Source organism: Littorina saxatilis, linkage group LG15 (genome assembly GCF_037325665.1).
Source record: "Littorina saxatilis isolate snail1 linkage group LG15, US_GU_Lsax_2.0, whole genome shotgun sequence".
Lineage (NCBI taxonomy): Eukaryota > Metazoa > Mollusca > Gastropoda > Littorinimorpha > Littorinidae > Littorina > Littorina saxatilis.
In genome coordinates this window covers 16,863,799-16,880,440 of record NC_090259.1, presented here as the reverse complement: position 1 = coordinate 16,880,440, position 16,642 = coordinate 16,863,799, and the positions used below count along the sequence as shown (strand labels likewise).

The 16,642-nt window shown below is 41.5% G+C and overlaps 1 protein-coding gene across 1 annotated transcript in view; it reads right to left on the bottom strand.

Annotated features, from left to right (window-relative positions):
• The window catches only part of LOC138948689 (uncharacterized), a gene marked incomplete in the record, with an annotated part of 97,620 nt that overhangs the window by 28,995 nt on the left and 51,983 nt on the right, over positions 1-16,642 (bottom strand). Inside the window, 7 exon segments of the mRNA XM_070320282.1 lie at positions 966-1,082; positions 2,396-2,473; positions 4,996-5,082; positions 5,621-5,701; positions 7,574-7,660; positions 8,330-8,557; positions 11,138-11,356. Coding sequence (XP_070176383.1) covers positions 966-1,082; positions 2,396-2,473; positions 4,996-5,082; positions 5,621-5,701; positions 7,574-7,660; positions 8,330-8,557; positions 11,138-11,356 — 897 coding nt within the window.

Sequence of the window (16,642 nt, the reverse complement as noted above, 5' to 3'; positions counted from 1 at the left end):
ACGAGGCATAATCAGGTGTTTGAATGATTTTCAGAAATACCCTAGTTTCTCTAGTTGTTGTAACTTTGGGGATATTTCTTTTGCCAATTAGAAGGTCGAGATAAATCAGAATATGCCTTAGAACACAAACAAAATGTCAACATCAAATTACATCATTCAAAGAACTACTTCCGTAAATAGCCCCTACATTGGCTGAGCAGGTGGTTTTTTTCCAGCAGTACCGACCAGCGGCAATATTTGACTAGAATCTGCAAACTGATGCGAGCCATCCTGAACACTAGTAAAGCTTGGAGTGGAGATCCTTTAACTGATTCTTTCTTGACTCAGCTTGTGTTGGTGGGGGGGTATGAAGGGGTTGGGGTTCATAAAGACTAGAGAAGTAAGGTGCATCAAACAACAGGAAATTGAATGGCCTTCTTAATGGTAGTCAGAAGTGTTTGGTTTGTGCATATTCTGATTTTTTGGAAGATTTTAAAATACGGGGCTATATGGTTTTTGTCAGGTCGATTTTAGGGATGACCTTGTTTAACAGGCTGTCACGGGATGCTTATACAAATTAAGTACCATCAATCGGACAAATGATATGAACAGCCGACATAATGACCTTTTCGAGCATACAAAGTTCAACTCAAATGAATTGCGTTTTAATCCTTTTCTTAGCGTGCGAAAGTTGTTGCCATAATGTTTTGGCCAAGTATATATCAGTTTAAATCAAACAAGGCCTGGATTTGTCACTGAAATCTGACGACGGTCGACCAGACTTTCATTACATCTGAAGGTCATCGCATCTTGCATACAGGCAGGCATACTTATACACAGGTACATTGAAGAGAGAAGCACAGATTGACCGTCAGGAAGGGAGACTTAAAGACGGACCTAGGTGACGATCTTTACAAACAATACCATCCCAGAATGAAAGACTTTGAGACAGACAGAAAGAGATAGGAAGATAGACACAGATATACCGCATTGTGTGGAATTCCGGTCTGCACAAACGCAGTTGTTCCCGAGCGAAGTTTTTTGACAAGATGAACCTGCCGGGCACTCCAAATTGTTTTTGCAGGCATCACCAACGCTCTTCTCTAAAGGCAAAAGACAAAGGTTATAGTAGGTGCATAATCACTGAACAGTACAATTAAAGCGGTTACTAATATAACTCACCCTGGTTTTGTGTAATATAAAGAATAGTTTGCTGATCTAGCTCTATGAACAGTCAAGGAAAAGAATCCTTCTTAATTGCCAGAAACACGAAACCACTGTGAACTTGATATTTTAACCATGATCAAGCAGACTTGACGACAGCCATGTCTAGCAGTTATTCAAGCCGGGAAATATATAACGTAACAAAGATATGTGACATTTCAAAAGTATTCAAGAAAACGACAATTCTCTCTTTTGGGTTTTTTTCCCTGTGACCTGCAAACTTGATGAGGGTCAAGCGGATTTGTGTCATTCCAGAAGGTATTGAAACCCTATGTTTCAACATCAAATTACATCGAAGAACCATTTCTGTAAATAGCCCCAACAATAGCTGAGGATGTTTCTTTCAGCATTATACACACCAGCGGCAATAGTCGACTAGAATCTGCAAACTGATGCGAGCTGACCTAGCTCAAATCAAAGAAAGACATCATAAACTTGATGAGGTGAAAGGCCTTCACCTTGGGCCTGCTAATTGTGCTGGGTCATGGGTCAACGGGTCACGGCGTCCTTTGCTCTTGACACAGTTAAAGACCGTTTTTGTCAACATGCCTTTAACATTGAGGGTTTATTTATTTATTTTTTTTACCTAGGATCCCTAAGGCCATACCTGCATGATTACCAACATATTGGGGAAAACAATGAGCCCTTTTTGAGCACACACAAAAACAGATGTTTTTGGTCGAAATACTGCTGTTCTACATGAACATATATCAAATGCTCATATAGTTTTATCATGGTCATTATTAATCAGAAACAAATTGTCTCCTTCTCTAGAATTAATTTGATAGATATTATCGAAAATGACAATTTCCAACTTTTGCAATCAAAATAAAAACCCACCCGTGACCTTTGAATATGGCCATGGTCAACCAGACTAACGTCATGTTAAGAAGTCATTAAACCATGACAGTGTGAAAAGTAAAAAAAAAAAAAAGATTGATAAACGTTCAAGAATAATATCACTTTTGGCTTTGGCTTTTCTTTTTTTACCCAAATTTGACACCCCAATATGACCCTCAACGTTACGTATTTCATCTAAGGGCGGCCAGATAGTCGGGGGACTAGTTGGCCCACTACTGCTTATTGCGAAGTGTCTGCTGACTACTGGGTGTGTGTGTGTTGTGGGTGGGGTGGGGTAGGGGAAGGCAGTTTATGTGCGTTCAATCTGCGTTTTTAAAACTCAAATACTCACTGCATGTGTTGAGGCTATCGCAGGGGATTCCCTTCATACACTGGTTGTCTCGTGTGCATGATTGGCCAATAGCCCACTCTGCAAGCAAGTAAGCACACACACACACACACACACACACACACACACACACACACACACACACACACACACACACACACACACACACACACACACACACACGTGCATACATATTATTTAAGGATTGCACAGCTTGTCTGTTTATGAAGGTCAAATCTATGTATATCTGTCTGCGCTGACGCGTGATTAGTCAAAATAAACCCATTCAAACTTTTGATAATCACGCGACGACCTTAAACCCGACGACTTTGCACGGTAATCAGAAGTCTCAATGATCGAGTTCGCATTGAGGTTCTTACACGTGGAAGGCACGGCCAGAAGTAAGCTCGGGCTTTAAATGTGATTTTCATTCAACAAACTTCTTCTTTATGATTAAGAAATTGCTTTGAAAATGCGGACGCCTTAGTGCCGTCTCAACATGCTCTAAACGCAAAAGTGACGACACCATCGGCACATGAACCTCAACCGCCTGAGTAGAAACATGCCAATGTGCTAGTAAGAATGTACAACCATTGGGAAACACAAAAATAAAAAATATGTATCCAATACGTCTGATATGCATGATGTCACACGCGAAAGAATCCAGCATTTTAGCAGAAACAATCACTTCAACTCTTGACAGTACAACCTTTTTAGTAGCTTTAAATGTAGTGTGATTACATTTTGTGAGTAACAAGAAAAGCAAATGCTTACATGACTCTACTTTGTCATTTCCCATTACAGTGGAACCCCCCCCCCCCACCCCCTTTAAGCTCCCCCTCTCCCCCAAAATGAGACGTATTCCCTCCCCGTTCTGGGTCTAAAGGCTGTGCGCAGTATGCCAAAATAGACCTACATTCCATATTTTACAATATTCTTAGGTAAGGCCAAAAAAAAAAGTTGTATGTTTCTGGTCACCCGGCCCTACCAAGTTTTTTTTTATTGCATTTGTACAAAAAATAAAAAAAAGCGCGTCAAAACGAAAGTAACAGACGGCAGACGACACAAGGGGGATAACCCCGCATCCCTTTTGTCTCATTTGTTTTGTAATGTGTTGTCTTTCTCTTTGTATAGTAAGTCCAGTCTCTTTGCGTCACTGTATAGTTATTTTCTACCCTGACAACAACAACAACAACAACAACAACAACAAAACAAAAACATCCCTACCTACCTACCCTATTTTTTGTAGCCATGTTACCAGAAACATACAACTTTTTTTATGTGGCCTAATCAAACACAATTTCTTGATGTAAAGTACTCAAAATAGAAAGAACTCGCCCTCTCGCCGGGACTAACAGACTTCCATGTAGACTTTTGACGTAATTAGTTCACGTGCGGGACCTGATGTGAGCCTGGTCGAGGGCGACCAAAATTAATTCGTCAAACATTTACAGACTCCTTGCATGAAAGTCAATAAAACTTGGTATATTTTCTAACGGATAGCTGCCTAAGGCATGACTATAACCCCTAGGGGCTCTGTGCAGCTTGATGTTACAAGGTCAGTAACTTTGAAAGAAACTTACTTTAAAGGCACAGTGCAGCTCACAGCCTTCGTTTTGCGTTTTTGTTGCAGCTGAGTGCATTTACAGTTCAAAAATCCTCCAATGGTAGTAAAACAAACCCAAAACTACCCAACGACGACACATGTGAAGCTCGACAGTTTCTTGTTCACGCGAGTGCATAAATTAACCTAGTTATTACGTGGTGTTTGGTCGGAGTTCGATTCAACTGAGTGATTCCGGCCTCCATTTTGTTTTACACAAACTCATGATGACGTCTGACATAGTTTGCTAGTGACGTGTCTTTCTGTGCATGATGTGGTGATCTACCTGATCTAAATTTAGATCCAAAAATAGGTCAAGACCAGCCGGGTCCGAGTACGAAATTAATTCGTAAAAAAATCGCAGTTCTTGACTCTTTGGGTGCAAGTCAATGAAACTTGGTAGTTCTTCTAACGGATAGCTGCCTGAGGTATGACTAAAGCCCCAGGGGCTCCGTGCACCTGGATTTGACAAGTTCAGTACCTTTAATTACATAACAAAAACTAAAATGATGACATCTTAATATGTTTTATGTCCTATACTCCGGGGACAGACTACTTCCAATTCAGGAGGGGGGCGACTATCCTCAACCCGGCGGGTCCCCAGGTGGCGGATAGGGGAACGGCCCCCAGATATGGGGGCCAGCTGCGAATATAGAATAAGCAGTCCCGGACCAACTAGCGGTGTCTCTACCAGGACGGGGTGGGTTGGCAGATGGCACTGACTCCCCTATAAATGCCCTACGTGTCCGATGACGGTTACACCATGCGAGTAAGAGCCGCATTAAAAGCTCTAGCCCCGGGGTGGGACCCCCCGGTAAGAAATCCCCCATGTGTTCCCATGGTTAGGTTTTTGAGCCAGGAACTAAGGGTGGTTTAACCCTGAACGAAACCTAAGGGCTGAAGTCGGAGGATCTGGCCCAACAGGCGCACCTTAACCAACCATAGATCCACACAAATCGCAAAAATAGTGAACGACAAGAAGAAGATGTCCAATACGTACTACAGATGAAGTTGGATTGAGCATCACAGACGGTCCTAAGTCGACAGAGGGTTTTGTCTTCCGAACAAGACGAGTCAAAATCGTACTCTGAATGATAAAAGACACAAAAACAATAATATCACAAAATAGTATATCAGTCAGTCACGTGATATAATGAATCAGAGAAACTAGAAAAGCAAATGAAAACACGAGAGAGAGAGAGAGAGAGAGAGAGAGAGAGAGAGAGAGAGAGAGAGAGAGAGAGACACACACACACACACAGACACACACACACATACACACACGCAAAGACACACACACACAAACACACACACACACACTCACAGCTCAGACTGATGGAGAGAGACATAGTTATACACACAGAAGCGCAAATGTAGCTGCACACAGACACGCACGTACACTTACTCCTTATGGGCAGAATATACCTGCGCAGTTTCAGCGGCACAGACGACGCACGGCCTATTATTTATGCTGCGATAGGGATTATGACGAGTACTTGGCCTGTTTTCCTTTCATGGAAGGTGTAGCGGGCTGGGATCATCTGCGGCAGTGCGTCGTCGGTCCTGCTGAAGTTACACATGTGAGCGGAGCCCCTTACGAATCAACAAGCAACGTTGGTACTTACTGCAAGTCCCCCCGTCACAGATTGTTTTGGATATACAGAGTCCGGCCTTGCTTCCTGCGCAGTCTTTTCCAGCTAACAACTCTGGATAAAAAGGGGGAAACAGAAAGAAGGGGGGGGGGGGTTAAAATCATATAATTATGGGCAGTTCCTGACAAATGCTCACTGAACTCATTGTCTCCCAGGTTACGGATATATCCGTACCCACTCATATCGCTCTATCTGACCAGTTACGGATATATCCGCTCAGACTGTTAGCTTCAGTGGTTTCCTTTTAACGTCGATCTAACGCCTGCATTCCAGCGTGCTGATATACAGTTACTACACAGTTATTACAATTCTGAGTGACCTGCTGCAGCACAGCTGGTCTCGGCTAAAAAAAAAAATTGGTCAACATAGCTGGGGTAGAAAGTGTTAGCTCACAACAAGAGAATACACAGGAATTATCTTGGAGTGATTTCCCTTGACTAGCAGCCATATTGTTATGGTTATGTTGTGTGGTAATAGAAGTCAGCTTTGACACATTCCTTCAACCTATCTTAATTTTGTCTAGTTTTCTGTTTACTGATTATACAAAAACCTTTAGAATTGTTAGATAGGTACTAATTCAGTCTTTTAAACGTAGATGTACCTGGCAATGCAACAAAGGAGACATAAACCTTTAAAATGAAAATTACTCCCCCCCCCCCCCCAAAAAAAAAAAAAAAAATAATAATAATAATAAAAAAAAAAATATATATTATTATATATTTGATAGAACAGTTCTTTTCCTGAAATAACATGTGGGATTGCATGATTCGTCTCATACTTTGGTATTTCTTAGCTCAGTTTATCTTCACGTCATTTACGCTGCCTCGAAGCAGTGTGCCTGAACAATAATAAGAAAAGCAAATGCTTATAGGACTTAGTGATGTATCACAGTGAAACCCACCTTTTCAGACACTGTTTTCTCAGATTTTCTGTTCATCACATGTGTAAATTTAACCCGATTTGTATAATCCCCCCGTTTCAATACCTGATTTTCAATTGTTGTGTGTGGAGTTTAAAGAAGGGTTTGTTTACCAGTCCTAGCACTAACCCCATAATGCCAGACGCCAGGCGGAGCAGCCACTAGATTGCCAATATTAAAGTCTTAGGTATGACCCGGCCGGGGTTCGAACCCACGACCTCCCGATCACGGGGCGGACGCCTTACCACTGGCCAACCGTGCCGGTTTAAAGAAGGGTTACATGGAGTATATATATATATATATGAATAAAACTAAAATAATTTGTGTTCCTGCTTCATAAAATAATGTTCCAAGACAATGTTGACGTCCTGCAGATTGGCCCACACTTGGTCCGAATGCAACCTGTATCAATCCGTTACATTCTCTTAGCCTAAGAATATCCCATAGACACAAACTTGTCTACCCCCACCCCCCCCCCCCCCCCCTTGCCTTCGTCATCCCTAGCTTCATATTTTACACCCACCAAATTTTGAAATAAGAGAGAGAAAAATACATTGGAAGTATATTTCTAATAACGTCCTGGAGAAGGCAGTTTGCCGAAATATTGAGAAAAAAAATCTAACCTGGTTACTGATGTGTGCCCTTTTGTTTAAACAAATTAGAACTTCACGTATAAAAAGCACTTTTCTACACATATTTTTGTTGAACATTACTGGTTCAAATTACAGTCGGTGCAATGCTGCTGTAAACGTTTTTAGACCACGTAGGCCACAAACACGTACAGCTCAAAAGAAGCTAGAAATTGATTTCCGTACAAAGTAAAAGAGGGCCACGATCTAACACTGAAATATTGTTGGGTGTGGTTAGGCGAGTTGAAAACAAAAAAAGTTCCCAGGGGTTCCTTCCCTTGCTGGGGCTCATTAAATCCAGGTCGGCCAGCAGTTCTCAGTTAACGCTTAACAAAGACTATGGCAGTGGTTTTGCTTTCTGAAGGTGACTCTACTTACTGCAAGTGTTGTCTTCACACACCAGAGATGGTCCACATCTTTTCTTCATTGTCTTAAACCTGCATCCTTTTTGACCGGCGGTCATGACTAAAACAAAACATTTGAGGGTGCGTCAAGCAAGAATGATCTTTTCATGTGTGGCAATTTTGATGTGTCTGAACTTGAAAACAATAAAAAGGGGTAGGTGTTCTTTTGGATTACTGTTCCATGTTGAGATTCAAGGATATCGTACATATAAAACCAATGTTGTCAGAACGTTGATTATTATTATTTAAGTCATGGAAACATCACAGTGTACTAAGATTGTACGTCAACATTTGATTTGATTTTTTCCTCGAATGTAAAAGTTGTGCCTATTCTGAATTTTCCTCGATTTCCTTACGCTTTTGAGGTAGAGAGTAAAAAATAAAAAAAAGGGAAGAGACAGAAAGAGAGATAGGGACAGACAGTGAGAGAGATCGAGAGAGATCGAGAGAGAAAGAAGAAAGGAGAAGAGTAATCGAGAGACAGAGAGTGAGTAAATAAGTAAAAGAGTAAAGAGATTTTAGCAGTTCTATGAATATTGTAAAATCTTTGAATATTGCGTTTCAGATTCAATGTCACAGTAAATGGTCTTATTTTTTGTAATATTGTGTTTGATAATTAATTATTTATTATCGCGGTTGCTTAAGTTTTTTGGCATGAGATATCTTCATCGTAGTCATACTTCATGTTGCACACCTAGCCTCTAAGTATTAACCCAAATCACACTCTTACCTTGTACTGTGTGACCCATCACCTGCACCTCACACAAAGCCAAGACGCTTTTCGGACTGGACCGAACGCTAACATACCGGCCCACCACCGGTCTGGTACAAGTAAGGTTTAACTTGTCCCCGGGTTGCAAATTGCTCAACGCCCTTTGGATGCACAAACCAGTTTTTCTGACGCTGGTGTCCATTCCTACCGTGTTCACGTAAATCGCAATATCCTTCAAATAGTTGGCTGAAACGAGAGAATACCAAAAGAAACAAGTAACAGTCTCGTGAAGCGATATCAAAATGTGTAGTCAATCAGTCGGGCTGAAACTAAAAGATTAGCACTAAAAACACAGGATCAGTTTGTCAACAATGCTAGAGAGGCTTGGCTATCCGAAACCCAAAGACCCAGAAGAGTCACGCTTTTATCTGCGAAGCATGCATAAACAAGACATGAGGTGCGTCTAAGTCTAGCAAAGCGGCAAGTTAGAAAAATGTTTTTTGTAAGTTTTATAACCGCCATCTACGCTATCGGCTTTTTCTAGCAAAAGAGAAGCAATTGATGTTCCAAACTTGCAATATGATTTTCGCCCATAGGAGCATATACTCCGAGAAAAATATGGGCAGGGCCGTCGGGTGACTCCTGGTTCTGTTTTGAGGTGAAATGCAAGCGCCCGTCATCTACACTGAGCACAAAACGTTAAGGATATTTTTCAGGGGTATAGCGCAGATGTTAAACAGCATTTGTTTGGTCAGAAACTAATGTGCATTTGAAGATCTACATTTCCTCTGCTCAAAACTGGGTTTCTTAGATTTAAGCAATATTGGGGTATGACGTCACAGGTCCTTGACCACGCCTACCCTCAAAAATTGCGTTTTTTGACGGCATGATTCATTTTCAACCGTCCACACGGTGACTTAAACTAAACGATATTTTACATTTTTTACATCAGAAAGTTTGTTGGGTGTCTTGCCATACAAGGCGTACACATTTCATTTAAATCCGCCACGCAATCAGGCTGAACTAGCGTGTGAAAGAGGGCGTCTGCAATGCTAGGAAACGGCAAGAAATCCTGTTTTTTTTAATTGTGCTTTTGACGGGTAGCGGCAGTTGATATGTAATAAATCCAAAACTACACGTAGCAGCCTCTCTTGTAGATCATATAACTGTGACAAATGTATTACTATTGATACACAAACAGAAAAATCTAAATAAAATGTATGCTACTATCACTAGAAAGTAGAAACGTTTGAAACAAGTCGTGTCAAGCAAAATCAATACATTTCGTCAATCTGTCAGTTTTACAGGCTGCAAATGGACAAAATGCTTTTTTTCCCATCAAGACTAGTTAGTCTGGGATGACCAAAACCCTTCGGCCGCGACAGTGCTGATTAAGCAGTCTAGGGAACATAAGGCAATTAACTGAAACTGTATTTGCATAACCCGGATTTTCTTGATTTTTTAACACTTTTTCCTTTTGAATGCAACTATTCATGTATCTATCTGTCATGGATGAGATTGGAATTTTGCTAGATTGCGATTCTACCTGAATAGAATTAGAAATCCGATCTCATGTGGGTGAAATGAAAATCTTTGGTCACTAAAAAAAAGATTCATCTGGCTGAGATTGGAATTCCGCTAATTCTACCCCAAAGATCACTTTATAGATAAAGTAGATATATTTTTGGATTCAGGAAAAGATACAAAATGTAGTGCATTCATTTTGAATTTGCAGTTCCAATTTCAATTTCCAGTACAATTTTATTTGACTAATGATAAAATCTTATTTTAAGCCTCAAAGTTGAATGCAATCCCACAGTCCGGACATAATGAGAGAACGTACGTTTGAACAAAATATTCATCCAATTGATTAAATCTCCAAAATGCTGCCTCAACTTCTATAAAAACAAGAAGAGCAAACGCTCGATCGAGTCACTTTCGCAGTTCTGAATATTATATGAGGCATCAGATGGACAGGAAGAAATTGCTATTCACAACACAATGAGTCACGTTCACATAAAATTTGAGCCCGGTCACTTTTATAGTTTCCGAGAAAAGCCCAACGTTAAGTTGTGTGTTGCCGAACAGAAAAGGCTAGTTATCTCCCTTGTTTTTCTGATAACGTTCGTAAAAGGCTACAGATGTAAATACTTTGATGTAAAGAATAATCCTACAAAGTTTCAATCACATCCGATGAACTTTGTCAAAGATATAAAATGTCTAATTTTTCCTTTGACGCTGACCTGTGACCTTGAAAAAGGTCAAAGGTCAACGAAACCATCGTTAAAGTGTAGAGGTCATTGGAGGTCACGACTAAACAAAATATGAGCCCGATCGCTTTGATAGTTTCCGAGAAAAGTCCAACGTTAAGGTGGTGTCTACGGACGGCCGGCCGGCCGGACAGACTAACACTGACCGATTGCATAGAGTCACTTTTTCTCAAGTGATTCAAAAATATATAAAAAAAATAAAAAATTAAAAATCCGAATATACAGCGTCAATTGAGGCATTCATCGAAAAAACATGAGGAAAAATTGGAGGATGCCCATGGAAGAATTCACATGTAAATTCTAAGTATCAGTTGATTAGTTTTGTGGTAATCTCTCTACATTTACACACACACACACACACACACACACACACACACACACACACACACACACACACACACACACACACACACACACACACACACACACACACACACACACACACACTCACACACACACGCCATCAATTTCATCTCGATTCTCAGTCTACTTGAAAACATTGAGTCAAAAACTTGAATACATTTTAAAAGAGGAGGGAGCGGGTGCGAGCACTTACCGCAGCAATCGCTTCGGATGAAGACGATGGCTTCGTAGACAATATAAGTGCCTTCCAAATTGACTTGCCACCAACGTTCATTGTTGCCGTCCACAGCGGAGTTAGTTTCCGTGCAGTCACCGATGGAACCTCGAATGAAACCATCAACTACGAATCGTGAATTGCCCGCGTTGGTCGAGCTCTGGCTGGTTGGCTTTTTTATAGCAACGTTTTCTTTCACTGAAACACACCACACCACACACGCTGATTGGAACAAGTACAAGGATCATTTTTAATTGATCCTGTTTTTGTGGGTGGTTTATTTTCTCTCCTGTTATACGTGTCCGGTTTAAAAGCCTTTTATGTCCACAAGCCCGTTATGTTTTTAAATGAACCTGTACTCAATAACAATTACTCAGACCACCACTCTCTCTCTCTCTCTCTCTCTCTTTCTCTCTCTCTCTCTTTCTGGGTGCTCTTTCTCTCTCTCTCTCTCTCTCTCTCTCTCTCTCTCTCTCTCTCTCTCTCTCTCTCTCTCTCTCTCTCTCTCTCTCTCTCTCTCTCTCTCTCTCTCCCTCCCCTTCTTACACCCCTTACCTGTTCGCAAACCTTCACCCATATAAATGTATGTTAAATGTATGTTTATTATATAAACGTGCCAATGTATATTTGTAAACTTGTCTTTATATATAAAAGAAAGAAAAAAAGAAAAAAAGAAACACACCAAATACGTCGATGGTTGTAGTTAGCAAGAGATCGTGCATGTCTAGCTGAATCTAGGTTTGACCCATGAGGGGGGAGACAACCTTCACCTTGGTTTCTCGGCTGTTCCTTATCGCTGCATTAATCTTATATGCTCGCATGCATTCACTCATACCATGGTAGATGTGAAGTGTCAAAGCTCTTGTTTAAAAAAACGTTGAAGAGAAGAAGAGACCAGAAAATCAAATGCTTTTACACGACTCACATTCGAATCCCCTCTTTTAAGACTACCCAATAGAAAACTTCCTCTCTTCTAACCCCCCCCCCCCCTCCCTGTACCACCCTTCCCGACAGAAGGCTCGACCTCCCTTTTTGGGCCACCAACCCCCAATAAGACCCTCCACTTTTTTGGGACACCAACCCCCAATAAGACCCTCCACCTTTTTGGGCCACCAACCCCCAATAAGACCCTCCACCTTTTTGGGCCACCAACCCCCAATAAGACCCTCCACCTTTTTAGGCCACCAACCCCCAATAAGACCCTCCACCTTTTTAGGCCACCAACCCCCAATAAGACCCTCCACCTTTTTAGGCCACCAACCCCCAATAAGACCCTCCACCTTTTTAGGATCCTGTTTTCTGAGATTTTCGGTGCACAACCTCTGTAAGTTTACCCCCATTTTAAGATTCCTTCTTTTCTAAGATTCTGTGGTGAGATCATCAAACCCTAGACATCTATAGAGTAAGCTGAGTTCCAAAGCTCTAGCATCAAACAAATCGTAGCAAATCTCAACATTAAGTTTAATGATCTCAAACAAACACTGCTCCAAAATATGACCCAATGAGTATTCAGCCGAAAATGTATACTAATTTACGTTGAAAACAAAAACAAAAAAACGTTTATTTTCCTTCAACCAGAGATGTGAGACCAGAAGCTTGAAAAACAACGTTTCCTACCAGTATCAGTTACTTTGCAACGTTACTTACTTACTTAGGCCCTTTGCCCCCAGCGGAGCATAGGCCATTGACGACTTTGCAACGTGATGACAACTAAAAGCTGAAAAATACTAGTTAGCGCCAAATATGGTAAGCGTCACTACAATAATTATTGTTACGCAAAGAAGAAGAGCAAGTCATCCATCAAATATCTGTCGCAGTAGTTGGGTGCAATCGGACAGTGATCACCGAGCAGGGGGAAATGTGTGTGTGGGAAATGACTAAGAAGTTTGAAAACAAATCAAGTTGATTTTTTTTTGCCTGAAGAAGAACTTGATTATTGTTCCAGTGGCAACGTTGACCCTCCCCGAATCCCAAAAAAGCACTCTTAGCAAGCACGACTCACAAAATGATATTTATTTTCAGAGCTCTTTTTAATATTTTTACATTTTTACATGAACATGACCTTGCAGAAACCTTGACATTTGACGAACGTTAACCAAATTTGCGTCATATGTCAATAGCTAATCAAAACCATAGAAACGTGCTGATTCAAAGCTCAAAAGGTCGAAGTTAGATAACATCCGTGAGAACCTCTACCTTTATTCTTTGTCTGAGGACACTGGTCATTCTAAGATCTATGATCTACCTTGATGGCTACTGAGAGATAAAACAATGTATCCTACATACGTGAGAGAGACACCCGTGAGATAATAATCGTTCAAATCACACGTGTGTATATCATGTAAATGAGGTCATGTCAAGCAAGTCTGGCAGGGACCTGTTTTTCCACTGCTTATGATGCCAAAGTCACCGAGACAAACGTCATTATAGAAGAAAAAAAAATTGCGCTCGCTAATTACCATCGATGAATCTTTTGAACTAACACGTCACGCCACACTTTCAGAGTGGCGTTTCTTTGCTTTGACGTAATAGATTGCACGAAGCTTTAGAAGAGATCGAGGTTCCAAAACAAGCGTCTTCAATTTAGCTTCCTCGAATGCAGGACATTTTCAGTCAAATACACGTAAGTACAGTATGTAGGATAAACAGAATACTACATGGCTTGCTGTGTCGTACCAGATTTACACTCGTTGCTTTTTCAAATAGTGAACAACTCGCTTTCGCTCGCAGTTCAATATTTAAAAAAAAAAACTCGTGTAAATTTGGTACGACACAGCAAGCCATGTAGTATTCTCTATGTAAACAATGTAAACAATGTTAACAATGTAAACACAGTTAAAATGGAAAGCAAGTTTCAATTCAATTTAATTCAAATCAATACAACTTGATCATCTGAATGCAACAAACAGAAATGTTTCTTTTGGCTCGTGTACGAAATACCATCACATAAAAACACACTCTCATCTTTGATACTCTCATCTTTGATTTGTATCATTATTTACAAATGTATACATTGAGATGTTAGCGCATAGACCCCCCCCACCCCTCCCTCTCTCCTATCTTTCACCTTCTTCCTCCTCCTCCTCTCTCGCTCTTCTACCCTCCTTTCACTGTTCATTTAGTTTATGTGTAATTCTACTGGTATTATTCTTATACAAATGTGTGTATATATATATACATGTCTTCAATTTAGCTGCCTCGAATGCAGGACATTTTCAGTCAAATACACGTAAGTACAATATGTAGGATAAACAGAATACTACATGGCTTGCTGTGTCGTACCAGATTTACACTCGTTGCTTTTTCAAATAGTGAGTGCATCGATAAGTACGCGGTAACACTACTGTGTATATATATGTATATATATCTATATATATATACGACTTGTGTCTGTCTGTGTGTTTGTGTATCTGTGTGTTTGTGTATTTGTGTATTCGCCATGCACGCCCAAAGTTCTCGATGGATCTGCTTCAAATTTGGTGGGCTTATTCAGAGAGACCCCGGACACAACCTCATCGATGAGATATTTCAACACGTGCTCTCAGCGCGCAGCGCGGAACCGATTTTGGTTCCACCTCAGCTATTTTGGTTCCACCTCAGCTTACCCGGGCCCCCATACCGACACACCATAGCCGCTACACCACATCACAACGCCAAAGTTCTCGGTGGATCTTTTTCAAATTTGGACACCGTATTCAGCTACACCCCGGACACAATATCATCGATGAGATATTTCAACACGTGCTCTCAGCGCGCAGCGCTGAACTCATTTCCGTTTTTGTGTTCATTTCACCATTATAAGTAACTCTTCCTTATCTTCTCCAGTGTTTGGCGTTTATCTCCCTTCCTTCGTGTGGCTTTCCCGTTCAGTTGTAAGTTACTACACTGCGCTGTCCACTGCGCTGAGCGTCTTCGGATATTCCCGGCGTTCTGTTACTGTTACCTATTTTTAGAAGGTCAACGCAGTGTACAGAACGTAAATTGGACCCGTAAATTATCCTCACTGTAAAAGTGCAAAGGTCGAATCAATTTATAGCCACGCGAAAAATACACTGTCATCTATCTCTCTATAGATACGGCTTCTCTGTGTTTGTGTGTGTGTGTGTGTAAGTGTGTGTGTCTCTATGTAAGCAACACCTGTGCATTCTTCAGTTCTGTTTGTGATGTGGTCTGGCGGCTTTTGTGTAATTTTATGTACTGGCCTTCCTTTGAGAAGCCATAACTTGCTCAGTCCTGTTTGAGTGGAGTTCGCCTCCAAAGGTGATTAACACGGTTACATTCGTCGACAAGGATGGGACTCGATATGGTCAGGAATGGAATTATGGCAACTGAATCATTTTCGTGCTGTTCCCATTCCACGAATCTGGGAGGGACCTAAGCTTGGCGGGTCCATAGTTCGGACCCGGCGAAGCCGGCGTACGGCTCTAAGTACTTCTTCCCGGCGAAGCCGGCTACCCGGCGAAGCGGGTATTCATTCTAGTATATATATATATCCCATGACCTCCCTTCTTTGTCTCTGTTATTTCAGTATGGGTGCTCCCATGGGGTCGCCTTCACGCGGCGGGAGTGTTTCCACTAAGCTACCCCACCCCTTTACTTCTCTTCTTTTGTCTTATTTCTGCCTTACCAGTCCTTTCACCTATATTTCCCTCCAAAAAACTCTCCCTACTATTCCCTGCAGTTTTCTGATTCCTTTCTTGTCTTATTTCTACCTGACTGGATCCGTCACCTTTATTTCACTTCCCAAAAGTCTTCTTTTCCACAGCCTTATTTCTCTGTGGTCTTCTTAAGACCCAGCGTGTTTGCCGTGCGCTGCGACCTGTACCGGTTTGGGCTGGTGATCTGATGATTGAGGGGTTTACTTAGTTGCGACTTTGTAGCGCCAACACATCATTTTGGCCCAGTCTTTATCTAAGACAGGAGGTTGAAAAAGGCTTACCCGCTTCAATCAATCGGCTGGTCAAGTCTGGGTATATGTCTTGAGCATATTGCATCGGACCTTTGGCTAAAGGAGCAAGCGGCGGTAGGAGGGGGCGGCGGTAGTCGGGACAAACACTATGCCAAGTTGTTACCTAATCCGTTTCCGCTTGGAAAGAGTTGACGAACATTATGCCAAGTTGTTACCTAACCCGTTTCCGCTTGGAAAGAGTTAAATCTCCTATTACAGATTGATACCATATGTTTCCTCTTATCGCTGCGTATATCCATCTGTATCCTTGGCGCTCTGGAGTTGGATAACCGCTCCACCTAAGCGTCCCCTTGTTGGGCTCCGTGGTGGGTGGGGATCAGATGCGACGAAGATAAAGGCCTCAAACATGGCCACCTCTTCTTTTTCTTCTTTTTTTTCAAGCACCCGAAACAGAAACAAACGAAGATACTGCGTTGACTCTGACTCTGACGATGAAGTCCGAGTCAGAGCAACAAAGAACAACATCAGCGAGGCCTGGCCCCGTTTCATTGTTGTTGAGACAGCAGATGAGGCAC